Raw genomic sequence first — 20,432 nt, forward strand, 5'->3', positions numbered from 1 at the left:
TACAGAACCTTATCACATCTGCGCTAAATACAGCAGGACAAACTGAACTAATACACTGCATTCAAGTACAAAAGTACCTTAAAAAAGCCTAAAGTGTGGAGGTTGTTTACTTGATCAACATTAGCAATATTAAACACCCAGATTTTAATTTAACCCCATTATAGGAGTTTTAAAATGTTATTGTAACTCGCCTGCCATTAAACCCACAAGAAATTTCCACAAGCCACTTTTTCCATGCAGTTCCATACAGCTAACAAGGCTGCACTGAGGTTTTAGGATAAGCTTTGGTCTGTTACAATGCCCACTGACCATTTCCCAGCTATTTAACATGGAAGCTAGTTGATGATAAAGTACCAGATCAATTACAAATTACTAACTGCACAATCAGAACAGGCAAGCAGATTTTTGCCAAACTAGTTGGCCAAGATCTCCAGTTATTCACAAAATTCCCCTACAGGGTTTCCTGTCTTGATCAGCAGGGGCAGATGGACCCCCTCATTACGGAGACCACAGATGAAAATGAGAGCAAAATGAGGCCCATTACCACACGGGCGTGACTAATATCCCTCTTCAGACCTCTCCACGCACGCTGGACACATGCACACATATCAGACGTGCGCGCGCAACTTACACGTGTGGACAAGGAAAATGCTCGGCGTGCACACCGAGATGCTTGTAAATCAATAACGTTACACAGAAACAAAGACGAGGGGAAGTTGGTAATAAACTTTGGCTCTATTAAATTGACCAGATCTCGGGCTGCTCTGCAGGGGGTGTCTGGCTCATGCACTTTATGAACCTATAGGTTTGTGTCGGTGCGTAAATGTGTGTATATTCCCTAATCATCCCTGATGTCATTAGTGCTAAACACTAGCTCAGCCTGATTCCTCCCCACTAAATATCCTACTTTTTCTCTTGCCCCCCTCACTTTTTCTTCTCTTTCTTCCTAACCACCTCTACAACAACTGACCAATGCTGCATATGTATCCACACATGTGTGCTTCATCTTTTCAAATATCCACTCTGGTCCTCATTTCCTCAAATGTCTGCAGCGGATTCATTACCGTACTGGATTCCACAATCATCAACCTCTAATCCACCGCTAGTCTAGCGCCAGCTTGAGGTCCAAAAATCCTGTTTTACCAATTTGTTTTCCCCTTGTCCTCTACTTTTTCTTTTAACCTTTTATTCCCGTGGCTGTCCTCTGTCTGTACAGTCATGCCATCACCTATGCCCCCTCTTGTCTCAAGTAGCATCTCCCATTTCCCCTCCCTTTGTCATTTTCCACTGAAGCTCATCATTTTGTGGCTTAGATCTATTTTAAGTTTAAGTTTCAGCTGAATTGATCCAAAATAAACCACAGGAGATACAGAATTCAAAATAGTGATATCAAGGGTTTACAATTTTCCATCTAATGATCCAATCATAGCCTCAGCTATTTAAGTCAGTCCTCTCTTGCCTTCCCGTCTCTGCCGTTTTATGCTCCTACCTTTGGTTTTTCTCTTTACCTTTGCTGATCAGATCTGCAAGGTGATTTATAGCCTTACAACAGGCTGATAGATGGAGGGAAAAGGAAAGAAGGAGTAGTAGATCAAGAGGAGAGGGGGTGAGGAGAAATTGGGCTGTTTGGCGTTTGAAGTACATGAAGGAGTAATATAAAATACACCTGGTTGGTCCATGGGGCACTCTGTTCGCTGAAACAAAGGGAGGGGAGGGAGATGCAGGGGAGGAGAAGAGGAGAGGGCCAGGCCGCAGGGGAGAGAGGGGAGAGGAGTGGATGGATTGGGGGGGAGGGGTCACTCAGTGTTTCCTTTCAGGATGGCTTTTATGGTGTAACTTCAAACGCTGACCTCCCACACCCCTGCCCCTATATCCCCCCTGCTCCCTCGCTCCATCCGTCCGTCCGTCCATCCGTCCCTCCCTCCTCTTTCTCACTATTGTGCACGGCCAAGTGGACAGTAATTGGCTATTCTTTCGTGAGGCTGATTTCAGCACTCTCTGCCCCCACCCCATAGGAACAGTCCCTTTTGCTGCCCCATAGAACTAAGTGTATTTGTGTATATATATGTGTGTGCTTATGTTGTAAATAAGCCAGACGATAGGTATCAGGTGGGTTGAAGGGAGGAGGGGGTGGGGGTAGGGACCGCTCTGACATTTCATTCACGTGTGCTCCAAATTACAACACAGGAATTGAAAGGAGCTGAAGCTAATTGAATCCAGAAAAAAGGTCATGCTCCAACATGAGATCTTATTTAAAATAAACTTTTAAGCACACCTTAAATATGTATACCCCTGCTTTCACTGGAAGCAGCAGTACAAAGAGAGAAAATGTGAAACCCTAGAAATAAAGTGGATGTAAAGAGCAGTGTTTTATTTCCTCCTCCAAAATTTTATTCAAAGACTCCGGGGGCACCTAATTTATTCATGACATAAAATACATTGTAGAAAAAGATGAGTAGCTTTGCAAATGTTTCCTACAGTGTACAACATCTGAACATATTGCGAGTGATATATAAAAGCTGCTCCACTCTCGCTAATGACTTCTGGCCCTCTGTGGCTTATAGATCAGTGTGTGTTCATTAATGATGCAGGCGTGTGCAAGTCCATGTGTCAATTAGTGGGTGGAGGGGATTAGCAGTCTCCAGAGATTCCTAATTAACACTACACATACTCACACGGGCTAAAGCATCATTTTTGGATTGTTTTTAATGGAATTTTTACTATTTTATTTGCTGGTAAATGAGAAGAAAACTGTTTGCAAAGGAAAGTTCCAGAAAGTATCTCCTCAATGTCAAAAAAGTGCAATGATGTCCACCTCCCTGAGAGAAACACAGACACCTACCCACACACACGCACACACACTTACCAAGGCCACACACATGCTATGTGATGTATACAAGCTCTTAAAAGGTTAAATATGTAGACAGAGGACACAACATAAACACAGACTTAAACAAGTACAGGGCAGACTGTCCTCACAGACGTAACACATAAACAGAATTAGGGATAATTGTGTTTTCAGAAAAACAAGAAATACTGTAACGATCAGCTACTTTAAGTGGAGAAAAAAAAATCAAGGTGGTTAGAATGAAAGAGGCTTTCAAACAAGCTAGGGGACATGTCCAAGAGTTAGAAGTAGAGCAGAGTGAAGGTAGATGGAGTTTTTAATACAGCAGAGTGCCTCCTACCTCTTTGTAGTTCACCTTGGGCTCCATTCTCTTCCGCTTTCTGCCCTTCCCGTGATGACTCTGACTGAGGAGGATCCATTTTACAACCTGCAGGAGGGAGAATTGGGGGGATGAAGGCGGGAAAAAGAAGAGCGTGTAAAGGTAGACAAGTGGAGACAGCAAAGTAGCAGGGTTTGAGTGAGAGGGAAGAGAGCGTGAAGGAGAATCAGGAAAAAAGGGGACAACCGCAGAAGAAATTATGACAGGGTGTAATGATGACACAGACAGAGAGAGAGAGAAAGAAGGGGTGTACAGTAGAGAAAAGAGTAAATAGCAAGAAGTAAATGTAAACCAAATCAAATCTCCATGAAAAAAAGTAAGGTTAACAAGCCATTAGCATGACAGGCACAATAATATATAACAGTCTACAGCTCCTTCCTTCTCACAGGCTCACATTCACTCGTGCTCCAACCCAAACAAGTGGCTGAGACAAAAGAGTTCTAGTGAAAGTATGTTGTTGTAACAGAGCCTGGAGTGCAACAGCCAATCACAATCAAGGCCAAAGTCATATCTACCAACATTGGTTCCTTTTGTTCCACATGAATTCACAGAAACACACGACTACAGGAAAAGTCAAGTTCCCAAAAAGTATGTAAAGTAAATGTAAAGTATGTAAAGTAAATTAATCACGTCTACAGCGCAGTCGCTTAAGCACAGTTCCTGTTTTAAGGTAGTTAAAATACAAATAATTACTTTTTACAGAGATACAACTGGGAGAACTGGAAAATATAGGCAAAGCAATTAAGAACAAGATGAGAGCTTTAAGGGAAATCTGATAGGCTGCACAGAATGACACGCAACAGATGTAGAGCGCTGTGTGCCGCACTTCACTCAGAGACAGACAGAGGGAGAGACTGAAACGAAAGTGAGCAGATGAGAAAAAGAGAGGTAAAGGGAGTGCAAGAGAGGTAGAGATAAGAGATGGTATCAATCCCTGTGAAGCGGAGGACACAACCAGATGGTAGAAAAACAAAGCAAGTAAAGAGAAACAGTGGCAGAGTAACACACCGAAGGAAACGAGGCTGATGGGAATCAGGTGACAATCATATCAAGCAATCTAAGGTGCAATATTTGAAAATCTGAGTGCTTCCTTGCCACTCCCTGAAGATGAGAGGAAGGGACAGGGAAAGAAAGAAGAGGAGGAAAGAAAGAGAGAGAGTGCCTACCTCTGCTTTGACTTCTTCCACCAGCCTTGCCTGCGACCACACGGCGCTCCTTTCATACAGCCACTGAACGAGAGAGAAGAAGGGAAAGCAGTGAGCCAGGGGCAAGTGATCAGGACAGAGTGGAATGCTTTGCAGAGGCAGAGAAGGAGAGAGAGAGAGAGAGAGCAAAGCAGGAAGGGGAGGGAGAGAGAAGAGAGGTGGGAGGAGAGGGAAGAGGTGGGAGCGCTATCACTTGTTCCTCTGACGGAAACTCGCAACTTGACTCCGGAGGATGAGAGAAAGGAGTAAAGAGGAGGAAGGGGTGGTGTACGAAAAGGAGGGGGGGGGGGGGGGGATCACCTGATTTACAAGCAACTACAGGACTGATAGTCACCTTAGTCCTCCACCATTACACGCACACATATATGTGCAGTCATTCATGCAAGCGAACATCTACGCACCCACAGCCCTTACTCTCTCACCTTATTTAAGCCCTCAGCAAAGCCGCTGCTCAAGTGATGTGAATCACGCACCAGAGCGATGATGCCATGTGTACACGTGTGCTTGCGGGTGTGTACGTGGAGTGGGGAAAAAGAAGGAGACAGACAGGAGTGCGTGGAAGCAAGGTGTTCACAATGTCACACAGCTCACTCACACACACAGGCAGCAGCGACACACGATATTCGCCTCAGCCTCAATCCACGGTATGCACTCCACAGACGTTCCCACGCACACACACAGAGCCGCGCTGTGTTTCAGGTATTAGCGTTACCATAGCCACACACACACACACACACATACACACACACACACACACACACAAAGTTCAATACTATAACTGGATGCCTGCGTAGTTCTCTACAAGTATTATACAAAAGTGTCTGCTGCTCAAGCAGAAATAGCATGAAGGTGTGTGTACAAGGCAAGGATGGAGAGACACAGAGAGGTACAGAGAGAGGGAGGTTTTGAGAGTGGGTAGTGTAGAATGTAGTGAGTGTTGAAGTACTAAATTGCCATTGTGTAACAGGATACCACACATAACTCTTGCTGCCTAGATCTCCACTGCCATTCCCTGAATAGCAAGACCTTTGTCTCTCTCCAACTCTCTCGTCCTGCGCCTGCATCTCTGTGGTGTCTCTCTAGTCTCTTTAGTGAATCGATATTTGACTGCGTGTAGAAGTTCACAAGTTGCATCTCTTTCCCTCTTAAGTGCCTCTCATTCATTTCATACTCGTAAATGGTGACGTCTCTGTCTTTGTTTCTCAGATCCTTTCATGCTTTGGTATTTTTGCTTTAACCATATTTTACTTGAAATGTCTTTGCACGGATATACTTAAAGTTCTTCACAGCAGTCTTTTCATTTGATAAATAATGTGAATACATCCAGTTTTTCCAACTGTAAAGCTCCGGATCTGGACACATCCGGATATGTTTAGAGGAAGTGTATTTATATCCAGATTTGTTAATATGAAGCTCAGTTGTGTGAAAAAATATTTGCCACATTCCTGATTTCTTAGTTTTTCCCATATCTGTCACACATATGTTTAAGATGTTTGTAGGATGGATTAACTACTTTTGGAAAGCTGAGTTTAATTTCACGACCCACACCGAGACCTGATTACTGTGAGACCTGTTGAATACAAAAAAAATGACTTAGCTACAAGCTGCAACACATCATGCCACAATTCAAGGATAAAAAAAACAAAGCCATTGACATGTATCAGTCTGGAAAGGGTTAAAACATCCATTAATTCTGCTCTCTACTAAAAAGTCCTGAAAGAGAATGTCGAGCCCATCAGTTCATTATGGAGCTAGACAATGATTCAAAACACACCTCTGAATGGTTAAAAATAAATGAATATATTTACACATATATATGGTCAAAGTCTGAACTTAAATCCGATTAAGCATCATTAGCTTGAACTTTAACAGATTGTTCAAACTCAAAAAACCCTCCGATGTGGCTGAACTGCAACAATTCAGCAAAAAAGAGTAGGCCGAAATTCATCCACGGTGATGTGAAAGACTCACTGCCAGTTATCACAAACACCTAATTGCAGTTTTTGCTGCCAAGGATGGCACAACTAGTTATTAGGTTTAGGGGTCGATTACTTTTTCATGTAAGTTTGGATAGCTTTTTTCCCTTAATAAATGAAATCATCATTTAAAAACCCCATTTCATATGTACTCGGGTTATTTTTTTCTAATATTACAATTCAGACAAATTAAACAAATTAACATTAAGAAATTAAAATTAAACCAGGAAGGGAAAAAATACCTTTTTATATTTTTATATATATTTTAAAAATTAGACTGAAAATCAAACTTATTTGGTGAACACCTTCAGGATATTTGTCTTAATTAAGTTTTATTGCTACAAAACACATACGTGTTGCTGTATTGCACAAGTGTGAGAGCAAATTTTTACAAAGACAGAGCTCTAGGTATTGGTACTATTTTCTTTGTCAAATCCCAGAGTTTCATTTTGCTCTTTTAAAGATTTTTAGGTTTAGGAAATCTAAATCTAATACCTGCCAGGAAGATCAAAAAGCATCAATTATGTACTAGGTAAATCAGCAGCACTTAAATCAGTATATGACAACTGGTAATTAATACAAAAAATAAACACTATCATGTAGGTGTAGTTTAAGTAGAAGAAGGAGCTAAAAGCTCTGGTGAATCAATGAATCAACAAAATATTCCATGCTACATCATAATCCCAATGGGAACTCTTGAGGTCTAAAATAAACCGACACTGGCCTTCTCATTCTCCATCGTTCAGCACAGGATTGGTGGATGTCATTGTTTATTATTAGGCCAAATCATTTCCTGCCTTTCTTCAATTCAAGCACATTCAAGAGCAAAGGAGGCAGAGAGGAGAAAGAGATGTGTTTGTGCCCAGTGTACATAATGCACAAGCACTTGCATTTGTGAAAGGTTTCAATCGATCGGGCTGATCTTATTAGCCATCGCTCTGACTGGCACATCAAACACAAAAAAAGCCTCTGCAAAAACAATCAGCTTTCACCCAATCGGGTGTGAAAAAACAGCGGAGCACTCCCTCCGCACTGTCCTTTCCACCCTGAGAGGCCCCTGGAAGACTCAAGTTACATCATCGCATCCAGAAGGTGAAGGCTCCCAGACACAGGAACAGACACTAAAAACTGCACACACGCACAGTGGTAATTAAGATCTGTAACCATGGAGATGGCAGAATTGAAGAAGCTGTTGGAGTGGATTGATTGTCTGAGCAATCCTAGTATTTGTAACCCTTTGAGGGGGCAGATAAAGCAGGACTGTTCACCTCACCAAGATACAGTAGCAGTCTTGCAATGGCTAAATATAACTTAAAGATGGATGTGACCACCATGATGTTAAAAACTGGTTTGTGAAATCCTGTGTTAAAGCTAAGGTTAGCATTATGACTATTTGGGGGGTTATAACTACCTTGCTTGGTGGAGTACACATTCCTAGGTCAGGGTGTTAATAACTGCACAAGGTGCTCAGTTCAGTAACTTCTGTTAGTTGAAGCCGAGCAAGGTTGGCACCTACCTTTAATGCAAAGCAGTCACAATCTTAATATACATAACCTTTTATAACCAATTTAAATATAAGCCATTTTTAACAAATGGTTTCTGAATTATTGCACACAATTTAAACTATAGTAGTTAATAATATTCCCTGCTGCGTAGCCATTTTAAAGCTGTTCTTCTGATGTAGCGTCATGCCATACCGGATGCGACACAACCAATGTGGCAGATGCGACACGAGAAGCTTCCATTAGACGTGAGACAATGGAGGAAAGTGGTTCCTGGATGTTGCTGGCTGCTGCTCATAATTCAGAACTCCGTCACCTTGTCTAAACACATCTGGGGGTTAAAAGAAAACCAAGATGGCAGCTGCCAGAATGTGAAAGTCAGGGCTTCAAAATGGGACTTCACAAACCTGTGAGTGACCAGGATTGAACCAGTCTTTCTACGGTTCATGGTAATGCCAGCCAGGTTGTTGCCACAGTAAGTAAACATTAACTACTGAGTAGTAAGAATGGTTGTAAAACATTAAAACAATGAAATCTTCAGTGGACTACAAGAAAAACAATGCACTGGGAATTGCAACCCTGTAAGCACAATTACAACAATTAGTGAGACTAAATTACTGCATTATTGTGTACAATGAAGCCTAAGTAATACTGATTTATCTTAAACATTACAATGAAGAACAAATTCCAACACAGTTTTTATCTACTTAAAGAGCTGTCAGGCTTAAAAGTGAGGAATTGCCTTGTTTTTTTCATAAACTGGTATTTAATTATTTTAAACTCAGCCAAAAAAAAAAAAAATACTGAAGGACTTTTCGTACCTTTGGAATTCCCGGCTGATCGAGCCAGTCAGCATAAATAGCACCGAGGGTGAGGCCTTTTCTGGAACACAATGGCACAAGTGTTAGTATTATTCCTATTATTACAGCAATGACTGTTATTGCCCAAGACGCACTGTAAAAACATCGTTCTGGGAAAATACTGTTAGGGTTATGGCAGACTTGAGATTTAGGCCAACACCTTAAACAAAAAAGGGGCACACCCACCTTCCTATACATGGGCAAGAAAAGAGGCATGCACAGACAATGAATTGGAGTTATACATATGGACATGCAAAAAAAAAAAAAAAAGAGTCTATGTATATGCATGTCTGAGTAGTTGAAAGGAGGCCAAATTGGATGGTTTGCATGTGGAAATAGTCAAACACCATACAGAGAACACACACAGTGACTGGGCTGACTTGCAAAGACAAATGTGAATGCAAACAAACATCCCACATTCAGCCTCGTGTATTTATGCAAACAGTAAAGTATACATCAAGTATACACACAAAGTGCACAAAGAGTCGAAGAGTAACTAAATAGCATGCCCTTCACCCCACTATCAATCCTACCCGCCTGTGCTTAGAGAGAAAAAATTCCACTCTTGGCTACTCTGAAGGTTTCAGTGCAGTATAAGTATACAGTAATACCTTCACTGAAACATTTTTATTTTTTATTTCTGGATAGTATTTTTTCTTTATTAAACACATGCAATTCAGGCTCCCCCACATTTTCCAAACTTATCCCTAAAAGGACACGTTGAGAAAAATAACAGACACAGAATGTAAATAGGTCTATTTTGTAAATCTATTATAATTGTCACAATGGGTTTAACCTCCTGTAGTGACCATTTAAGGTAATCTTAAACTCAGTTCATCAGGCTCAGTCACCTTAATCTTATTCCAACTTGTAAAAGTCAAAATGTATTCTCAGTGGTTTAAGCTCAAAGTTAATTATAGAAAGATAACATGCTCACAAAAACAATCTGTTGCCTTGAGACAAACTTGAAAACAAGCAACCAACCTAATTCTCAACATTGCTCATGTGACTAAATTGGCTTTTTGTTGCGGGGTTGAGGCTGAGCTCCTCGCTCCCGCACACTAGCTGAGCTCATCTAGTGCATTTCTAGGCAAATTAAAAGAGTGGTGTATTGGGAAACTACACTTTAAAGCATATTAGAAGAAGCAATACTCCAAATAAAACATCAACTTGCTTAAAAACCAAGGATTAAGAATGTGATGAGCGACTTCATCACAAGCGCATTTAAACTCTTGGCATGATTGAAATTATAGACAGAGTCTAGAGACTAAACATATGCCACACCAACAGTGAGAACCCACAAAGTCGGATTACATGGGATTATGTCAGCATACTTCTCTTGTGTGGCAAACAAAAGGTTAATACACTTAATATACCACATGACTCATCAAGTGATGCTTAATAATAGGTCTAGTGAGAAATAAGCTTCATCTCTCACGAGAGCATATGAGGCATGTATCTACCCGTTCCGTTCTGTGACGCTAAAATGTAAACTTCACTTTAGTTTCACTAATTAGTCATCCTCTTAGTGACATGTAAGAATTCACAATTAAGTCTATATGTTTTTGGACAATGATATGTTTTGTATTTTGCCTCAGAACACCACCACTGTGGATTTTAAATTTTAAAAAATAGTGCAGAGTTTAATTAAAAGGATTTAGCAAAAGTACTGCATTTTGTAAAGTAATGTGATACACTTAGAAAATGTTGAATGTGAGGACCGTTTTAATATTCGCAGGAAGTCGCCAAATGCTGTTTTTCCTCCCTTGAGATGCTGTGCTAGCCCTTTACTGTGGCCACCGTCAGTTGCTGCTTGTCTGTGCGCCTCTTCGCCTTCATTTTTGTCTTCAGTAGCTGAAAAGCATGCTCTACTGGGTTGAAACCAGGCAACTGACTTGTCCATTAAAAAATATCCAATTCTTTGCCTTAATAAACTCTTGTGTTGCTTTTGGAGAATGTTTTGGGGCATTTTCCATTTGTCCTGTAAAGTTTTTGCAGCATTTGGTTGAAGCTTAGCAGAAAGTATAACCCTGTACACTCCAGAATTCATCCTCCTACTTCTCTCAGCAGCCATCAATAAACACTAGTGACTCAGTTCCACTGGCAGCCATACATGCCTATGCTATAACATTGCTTCCAACATGTTTGACAGATGATGTGATACGCTTTGGATCATAAGCTATTTTTCTTACTTTCTCCATACTTTTTATTTCCCATCATTTTGGTGCAAGTTAATATTGGTTTAATTTGTTCTTTTAGATGTTTTCTGAAAAAGGTCTAGTCGTCAGCGTAACAAGTGGTTTCCATTGTCATCATTGCCACACAAAAGACAACACTAGGTTCAATTCCACCAGGCAGCTAGGACTTTCTATATGGAGTTCACATGTTCTGATGTTTGCACGTTTGCTCTCATTATCTCCCACAGCATCTTAGATTAATCAGAGATTCTAAATTGGTTGTGGCTTTATGTGTTAGCCCTGCAACAGATCAGTGACCTGTCCAAGATGTACCCTCCCTCTCGTCCTATGGCAGCTGGGCTCCAGCTCCAAGAGAAAATGGATCGGTGGTTTTAACAATGATATACCTACTTACTCAAGAGTGTTCTTGACTTGCATAGACGTTATGAAGGGCTTCTTTTTTTAAACCAAGGAGAGAATGTGCACTCACTTTTAGGGATGGGTATCGAAAACCGGTTCTTGTTGAGAACTGGTTCCCACTGTTTCAATTCCTTGGAATTGTTTGCCATTTTTGCAAACGATTCCCTTATCGATTCCAGTCGCCCCGAATGACGTCACCACGTTGCGGAGCGTCATTTACCTGGCAGGAAACACGGCGCCTAAGCGGCTCAAACGCTCAAAAGTTTGATTATACTTTATGAGAACCGATGACAACAGGGCAACTTGCAAAGTAGATATTTCATTTAAGGGAGGAAACACTACGAATATGCAAAAGCATTTGCTCACAAAACACGCGATGACACGCGTTTTTAATTCCGCTCCGGACTCGTGACTCTCAACCCAGCAGCAGCGGTGACGTTTACACGTCCTCTCCCGTTAATGCGGCAGGTAAATAATCAACTAACAGTGCATATTATGTTAGCGCGATCTGCCTTATTACAAGACCTGCCATTACTGTACATGTAGGTGACCATGATGAGAGAGACAGACAGAGTCTGGCTCAGATGCTGGCAGTTCTCGCTGCAGTCTACCGGTAGCGTCTCCTTTCAGGCCAGGATAGACTAATGTCACCGAGCAGTGACTAAGTTTGTGGTCAAAGGCTTGCACCCATTTGCCACAGCAGATGCCCCCGATTTTTGGTAAGTGAATGTGTTTAATTGTGGGCAGGGACATTACTGGATATTCTTGTGTAATTGCCACAGAACAATTTATGTTATACTTTGTTATTGCTACAGAAGAATGTTGCAGCTTTAAGGCAGGGATGACTCCTGGAGTTGCTTTCTCACTGCATATGCTTTATTTCACAATCAGATCGATTTGATAACAAAAACATACAGCAGCTCCTCTCCTACTCCTAGCCCTTCGCTGCGGTGGAAAAAAGAACGACTTCAATCCCCTTCAAGGAACATACGTACAAAATAGTTTTCCTGATACACCAATGGGGCGTTCAATGCCATCTTGTAAATATGAGTACTCTGGCAGAGTAACAGTTCAAATGAAAAATACACCAGAACAAACAAGCAAACAAAAAAAGAAGTGTGGGGTACCTTTGAACCAATGAACAAAGTATAACAATTTATACTTTTTAACATAACCCGACCCCGTCAATATGTGATATGTCTCACAAGAATATTTATTTTATTATTTTACATTTACAATTTTTTTTCCTGGGGACCCTGTGACACCCCATTGAAGAGCCGTAGGCTGGATCTCTCAAGATCTCACTGTTGGGTTTGTAAGGCCATGTTACTCCTAAATTTCTATCTTGTTCAAAGAGAAGATATAAAACAAAGCTCTGAGCTAATCGACCTTAGTGTTCTCCTTTTTTTTAAAAAAAAAAAGAATCGATAAGAGAATCGATAAAGAATCGAATCGTTAAACAGAATCGAAAATGGAATCGGAATCGTTAAAATCTTATCAATACCCATCCCTACTCACTTTAGCTTTCCTACACTGTCTTTGAGGGCTTTGGGTGCTACTGGCCAGTGCAGTGTGATCTTTAACTATCAAAATAACTTATTTTGGCATTTCACCCCAATGATGACCTTCATTTACATCTACACCTCCTTGTACCTCACCATGAAAGTTCTAATGAACAGATCCAAATGCAAAGTAAACTTTGATTAAACAAAGTAAAGATTTTTTATCTGCTTAATTTGTAGAGGAAACTGGGATGTACTGGCCATGAAACTGCTTGTCAGTCAATTACTTTTGAATCTCTCAAAATGTTAACACACTTTTTATTATCAAGATGTAGGAAAGGATATCCACTACAAAATATATAATTTATAGAATATGATGCTGGATATTAAACAGAACATAAAGTATTTAAAATGAGCTCAACAACTAAACATCTGCACCAGTATTTTTAAGATATTTAACACTGATAGGAAACATTTTTCTGCATAATAATTATTCTGAATTTTGATACTTTACGCAAAATTTGTCCAAAAATACAATTTTATGTGCAATGAGGTGTTTTATTGCTTAGTTTCCTAAAGGAATTGCTTGAAAAATTCCTCAATACAGCATACAGGCAATGCGCATGGTATGTTTTTGATTTCTGTGTGTGCTTGGGGTCAGGGAGTGAGAGGTTTGGGATTGTCTCTGGTTGCCTTTCTGTAAAAGTCCCTGCATGCCACTGTTCCAAGGATACATGACCTCACATCACGAAAAGACTGGCCATGACCCAGAGCAGCAACTGTCTATTCTAATCTTAAACCCTTCTATTTCACTGAGCTGTTTACTGAAAGAGGCATCAAATCCAAATATTGACTCTGCCCAACTCCCTCTGTTTAATTCAATCAATCTCTTCTCGTCCAGCAGCAGCACACTCCACATGACAGAGAAGGCAGAAAGAAAACACTGAGAGCCGACAAATACTGTAGATGCTCGAGAAAAGAAGAGTAAGAAAAGAAAGGGCTGATAATGTGAATGACAGACAAGGAAGAAAACGTGGGACAGCAGGACAAGACACATGAAGAGGTTAATGAGGCAATCGGCAGAAAAAGAAAGTTGAATGATTAAGAGAGTGCAGAGAGAGTGAGAGAGAATTAGAGAGGAGGAGAGCAGGAGGAGCAGTTATCCTTTTACACTTCAGTGAATATGAGAGTGAATGAGACTGTTCACCTAACAGAACTGGTGTTGGATGCTTCAGTTTGCCATATTTCCACAGTGGGACCAAACGCATTTCACATGAAATCGATTAACATATCACATCTGCCACTGAAAGTTTAAAAGCTACATTGAAACAAACAAAAAATAATAATCTTTAACCGCATCTCATATTTGTCTGCAACTAGAAACTAAGACTACTCCTGCTATAGTACAAACCAAATTGGTTTTAATGCATCTTTACATTATTCATGAATTACACTGCAGAGATTTCTCATAGCAAACAACATACCTTTCCATGCCGGGAAAGCTAATCAGTAACATTTGCAGGAAATCCTGTTTAAAACAGAACAAAAAAAAAAGACAAGCAGAAATGGAGTCGTTTAGGTAGATGTGGGAGGAAGACAAAAAGAAAAGAGAAAGGCATACCTGATCTTAAGTCAAGAGTACAAGGTCAAACAGTGTTTATGTTACTTCCTCTATTTAGTGGGAGGACTCAATCTGCGACTGAAGTAACAGGAGCCAGGTGGAACTCATATGCACACACACACACACACACACACACACACACACACACACACACACACACACACACACACACACACACACAGTTCCAGGTGGGATCACTCAGCTTTGTGGCCCCACCAGAATAAACACATGTGCCTCTGTTGATGTACAATCATCAATTTGAGAGAAAGCTATTGTAACAATGTGGCAATCAGGTTTACATCAGCCTCCCAATAATTTATAAAAGCAGCAAATGTGCTGGAGAGACGGGTCGAATTAAATAGTTCACACGTGAGCTAAAATGTTATCAGCAGCCTCTGAAGTAGCAGCAGAGATATGTTTCCAGCCTCACCTGGGACAAAATTAGATGGCCGTGGTATTTCTTCACAAATAATTGGAAGAATTCAATAAACTGTTGCTCTCCCACTTGACTGGCCAAGAACCTGAGGAGAAAGTAGCCCTGGACAAAGGGTGAGACATGCAAACAATCAATTATAGACAAACGTCTAAAGCACCAAACAAGAAAGCTCACAGAAATTTTAAAAAAACAAAGAGATACTATAAGTTTATTCGATACTTTGATTGGATCTGGTTCTTTTATTTGTCTTCATTAATTCCCTCCTTTCTTTGTTCATTTCCCACCTTCCTACTACGACATTAGTCTCACCTTGAGGTAGTGGACTTGCATGAAGGGTTTTTCAGGGTTGAGGGCATGCTTAACTGTGGAGGAGCCAGATTCACTGACCTGACCAGTCTTCTCCATGTTAGGTCTGCAGGAGGGCAAACAGAGCAGGGAAGAAAAAATTGCTCACAGAAACACTGAACAAGTGAAGAGATGGACGTACAGCACACAAAGCGAGATTTTCAGCACACACCATCAGCAGTACTGTGCACAGGTACATGACAAGACCAGAAGGCAAAACAGGAGTGAGATGTTGGAGAACAGGAGGACATTTTTATTTTATCTTGCTCTCAAGACATTTTAGTTGCAGGAAAACCACCATTTCAACAGAGCAAGAGTACACTGTCAGCAACACTAAATGGCACCACTCAGGCCATTTCTCAATGGTGAACACATTGCCAAGTTGCCACACTTTGCCAGAGGCAGGCTGGAAATAAAACTGTGGATTTATAATAGCATACTATAGTGTTTATATGACCTCACAGTGCTGTGCTCTAACTTTTACTGCCCGTGAGTCATGGAGCGAACATATAACACTTGCGCACAAAAAAAGCACCCCTGACTACCAGCACAAAAGAGCCACGCTCTGGGTTTCATTTTCCCCGTCACGAAGATACAAATCATCCCCTCAACCTCCATAAAACACACAAACAAACACGCATAAAACCAATAAAAAACCAGACAAACAAATCCCTGACATGGGATGCTGTGCAATGATAGTTTTAGTTAGCTGGTATTGATCAGAATGAGCAGATTAACTCAGTGTGCCAATAGGAAGGCCTTGAAGGATCACCCTCCTGCCAAGTCGATACGGCAGGCGCCTGGCCCACCAATCAATACACCCTTCATCACTGGCTTGCACTTTTCCACAAGACCGCTTCATGACAGAAGCGGCCAGACACACACACGCAGACGTACATGGACGATCGGAAAGGCTAAAGGCACAGAGAGTCACATGTGACTGTTTATATTTTTGACTTGAGCTTAAGCAGGGAGCCACAAGTTGGTCAAATATTTGATTTACACAAGTGTTTGTCCAGCCATGGTGAGCAGAAGAGGGAAGGCAGGATGCAGAAGAGAGGGGGGTAAAGCAGACTAGGGCTGAGGACAAGACAAGGAGGAGGTGTGGGAGAAATCAAGGGCAGAAGATAGACAGGAATGTTTGGTTTGCTTAGTGTACTGAAAGAGAGGAAGTCATCAGCTTCCTGGAATTTCTAAATTCAACTGGTCATTCTTTCAAGCACTTTCATCATGCATCTGAGGGCGTGTTCCCACTTGTGTGGATGTATGCATGTCATATAAATGCTGTGCGAGAGAAATCGCTATGGAAATGACCTGATTTCGGAAAATCTGCCTCAGAAAATCAAACTAATGATGTTGACTCTCCAGAAATAAAGACTTTCATTATTCTCAGTCTGTCAGTGACTGTATATAATGAATAACACATTTGGATATAACAAACGGGCTACAAGTTAAAACTTAAAATATGCAATATAGTGTTTGTTTTATATGTGGTTCCTTTATATCAGCATTTTCCTTTAAACACTGGATTTTTTTTAAAACTTGCTCTCTGTCCAGTCACCTGCTCATTTCAGCCTGTGGCTGTCTGTTCCTTGCGATAAGATGAAATGGACTCTTTTTAAGACAGCGGGATGTGCTGTACCCCTGGGAACTTGTGTGTATGTGTGGGTCTGAGAGGAAAAAGAAGGATTAGGACAAAAGATGAAAACAGTGACAGAACATGTACTGTCTTTCCACGGAAAATGTAACCATTTCTTATGTCAGAGACACTAGCAGACCACGGAGAGACAAAATGTTGATTCATCACTGTCATGTTAAACAAAGGGACTTCAGCCTTCTTTATAAGGGATTTATTGATGTGTGAATCCCTGGGTTTTGCTGCCTGTCTTTGTCAGGGATGATTAACTAAAACTTTAGGAGGAAACGGTGCTTGCTGCCTTCAGCGTCTCGTAATAGCTAAATGTATTTCAGAATAAATGGCGTTCTTATCTGACTTGTAGGGCAGTGAGAGGGGGGGTGTTTGTCTGTGTGTGTGTGTGCATGCGTAGCCGTGCGTACACCTGGGTGTGTCTGAGATTGAAAGGGAGAGAAAAAGCGAGAGGAAATCAGGAGCTATTACTGACAGAACTTAATGTCAAACGAGAACACACATACACACACGAGAGGTTTATAGCTCCGTGAGCCATATCCTGACAAATTACACTGGGTTGACTGTGGAAACCGGATAAGGTAGAGCAGCGCTCCCAGCAGCCCAGTAAATCAGCAGGGAGAATGGCGTCTGGCCCAGGCTGCCCTAAATATAACTCATCTGAAATGGACTGATAAACACTGGCCACTGGGGCCCCTGCTGGATCATGGGGTGTCAATTGTGACCTACTGAACTTGGAAAGAACAACCTACCATTTAGCCTTTGTGTGTGCATTTGTGTATGGTGAGGACATCTCTTTGTATATATCCCACTGTGGTTTCCTTTCCTTCCCTTCAGCAGATCCTTAGAGAGTCTTCACTGTGTTGTGACACTGAGTTAGTGTTTATGTGCATGTGGTTCTAATGCAAATGAAGTTACATGTGGACTTGGGCACAAAGGTTGTGTATTCCACATGAAAAAGTGATCTGTGTCAGGACTTTGAGGGCCCTACAAGATACAATAACTAAAAGTGTAAAAAATAGATTAAAAAAAACAAAACAATAAAGGCAAGCTGACAGAGACAGAGGTGGTTCCTAAGTTACTTTTTAAAGGTATCATTAGTGTCCACAGATCTTCATGAGGTTCCACAACCTCAAAAGCACAATCACCTTTTATCTTTAACTTGGATCTTGGTACAACCAATACACCTAATAGATCTTGGTGTTATGTGTGGTTGTAGTAGCTCACTGATATGTGGAGGCATCAAACCGTGATGACCAAAATTTCAAACTGAACCCTTAAACTTCCCAGGGAGCCAGTTTAAAGAAAACAAAAATCTGTGTCACATGGGACCTTTAAGGGGACATGCAACAGCATCCTTGAGTTAGTTATCAGTTTTCAAGTTTTCAGGAATTGTTATTCAATTCATACTCTATAAATGGTAAATGGCCTGTATTTGTATAGCGCTTTATTAGTCCCTAAGGACCCCAAAGCGCTTTACATATCCAGTCATCCACCCATTCACACACACATTCACACACTGGTGATGGCAAGCTACATTGTAGCCACAGCCACCCTGGGGCGCACTGACAGAGGCGAGGCTGCCGGACACTGGCGCCACCGGGCCCTCTGACCGCCACCAGCAGGCAACGGTGAAGTGTCTTGCCCAAGGACACAACAACCGAGACTGTCCGAGCCGGGGCTGGAACCGGCAACCTTCCAGTTACAAGATAAACTGCCAACTCTTTGAGCCATGATTGCCCCATAATAATGATGATGAGTTCAGAGTCATTTTAATGTCCACTGAGAAAACTGATGAAGACTGCAGTGTGGTCAAGGCCTCAAAAACCCCCACAGTTGAGGTTCTGCATCACCTGTATTACCCACAGGATCAAGAATAAAGATCAAGCTTAATCTCGACTGCTGTGCACTTCATCAGACAACAGTTGGAAAACAAAAAACTCAATAACTTTGTTTGTTTAAGAAAACTGTTATAATTCATTTTTATATGGGAAATTTCCCCTGGAAAAATAACTGTAATTTAGTAGTAATTATAGGTGAAACTAGAAGAGCTGCTCCAAGTCAACTGTAATAACTGAGTCATTAGTCATTTACTATCGTAAAACTTTCTTTTTCCATCGACGCATACTGTATGCCGAATTCCATTCTTCACTATGGTGTCACGTCAAATGTCCACAGCTTTATCTGACTTGCTGGGCACTAAAAGGCACTCAACATTACAAATCAGTCAACTCAAACTACATGAACAATGACTGCATTTACCTCATAACTGGCAGCAAATGTCTTAGCTCTTCCCTGGAAGCTGATAAAGAGTTTTTATATAGGAAGGACTCAGAAAATAAAATGTTATAATGAAATGCGTAGATGCACTATAATTACAACGGGCCTCTGCTGAAAGTAAACAAACAATAATTAGCTTTGCTAAAATGTACATGCTGACAGAAGTAAAGGAACACAAACAGGAGCACATTTGCAGAGTAACAGCCGCATTATAGAAGTACATATACACAGACTAAATGTGTTCAATCATTAAGATCATTAAGCCTGTGAGCAGGGTTCATTTATGCCCCAACTTGCTTTGGCAATCCTTTTGGAGTTATTTGCCACTTTGACAATAACGTGTTTTTCACTACAAATGCAACACACCATATTTCCATGTAGCAGTCAGTCAAAACATGCAGCCAGGCTTGCAAGCATGTGTGCATGTGTGTGTGCGCATACTGTAAAAAGTTTGATGTTGTTGATGTAACCCCATCAGGTGACGAGAAACATAAGCCTGATCCTCTCTAACAACCCATGTGTCTGTCTTGTGGAGGAAAACTCTGACCGACACCACTCTCCAATGTATATTTAACCCTTTCCTGCACTGCCAGCTTCTTATTTTAAGGTACATTGTAATTCACAGCCATGGCTCCTTTCATGTTGAAGCCTACCACAAATAAAGACGTTATCAGACAGCAGTCTTAAAGATCTGGAACAATTTAAATCATCATAGCAAAGTTTTAAAAACAAAGGTAAATTCACCAATAAAGAACATCACTAACACCACATGAAGTATTTGAAGCAGGCTGAATTTCACTGTTAAAGTGAATGTGAATATCCATAAATATCACAAGTGTAACCACCATTGATTTAATGTCTAATGAGAGCTGCAATACGCACAGAGAAATCACCAGCATTTTCATTAGCTAAAGGGTTAAGCCCTTGTTGGGGTTTACAGCTATAATCCCCCGATGACACTCTGCTTCCACCCTGGATGAAATAAAGCAGGGTGTGGGTCCCACACTGTCCGTCTGTCTGAATTTATGTGTTTGCGCACACTTGCCTTCCTCGTGATGTGAGCTTTTCTAAGACATGACGGTACAGCACACCTGGATATACTTTATTGCCACACCTGCCACACCTGTACCCCTGGAATGCCTAGACTCTACGTTCATGTGTGCGTCTGCATGTGCAGACACTAAGAAAAATCTAGGCACAGTCTGGCCTGAAAATAGAAGATAACATTCACTA

At 41.1% G+C, this 20,432-nt stretch overlaps 1 protein-coding gene across 3 annotated transcripts in view; it reads right to left on the minus strand.

Moving 5' to 3' along the window:
- aopep (aminopeptidase O (putative)) overlaps positions 1-20,432 on the minus strand; it is a 93,499-nt gene that overhangs the window by 34,795 nt on the left and 38,272 nt on the right. For 2 of the 3 annotated variants that reach the window (XM_026188823.1, XM_026188822.1), the window contains exons 9-14: positions 15,236-15,338; positions 14,921-15,028; positions 14,354-14,397; positions 8,732-8,792; positions 4,394-4,456; positions 3,189-3,275 (exon numbers count right to left, since the gene is read on the minus strand). In XM_026188823.1, coding sequence (XP_026044608.1) covers positions 3,189-3,275; positions 4,394-4,456; positions 8,732-8,792; positions 14,354-14,397; positions 14,921-15,028; positions 15,236-15,338 — 466 coding nt within the window. The other variant, XM_026188824.1, reaches the window with a different exon arrangement.

The sequence above is a fragment of the Astatotilapia calliptera genome, chromosome 12 (assembly GCF_900246225.1).
Source record: "Astatotilapia calliptera chromosome 12, fAstCal1.2, whole genome shotgun sequence".
Lineage (NCBI taxonomy): Eukaryota > Metazoa > Chordata > Actinopteri > Cichliformes > Cichlidae > Astatotilapia > Astatotilapia calliptera.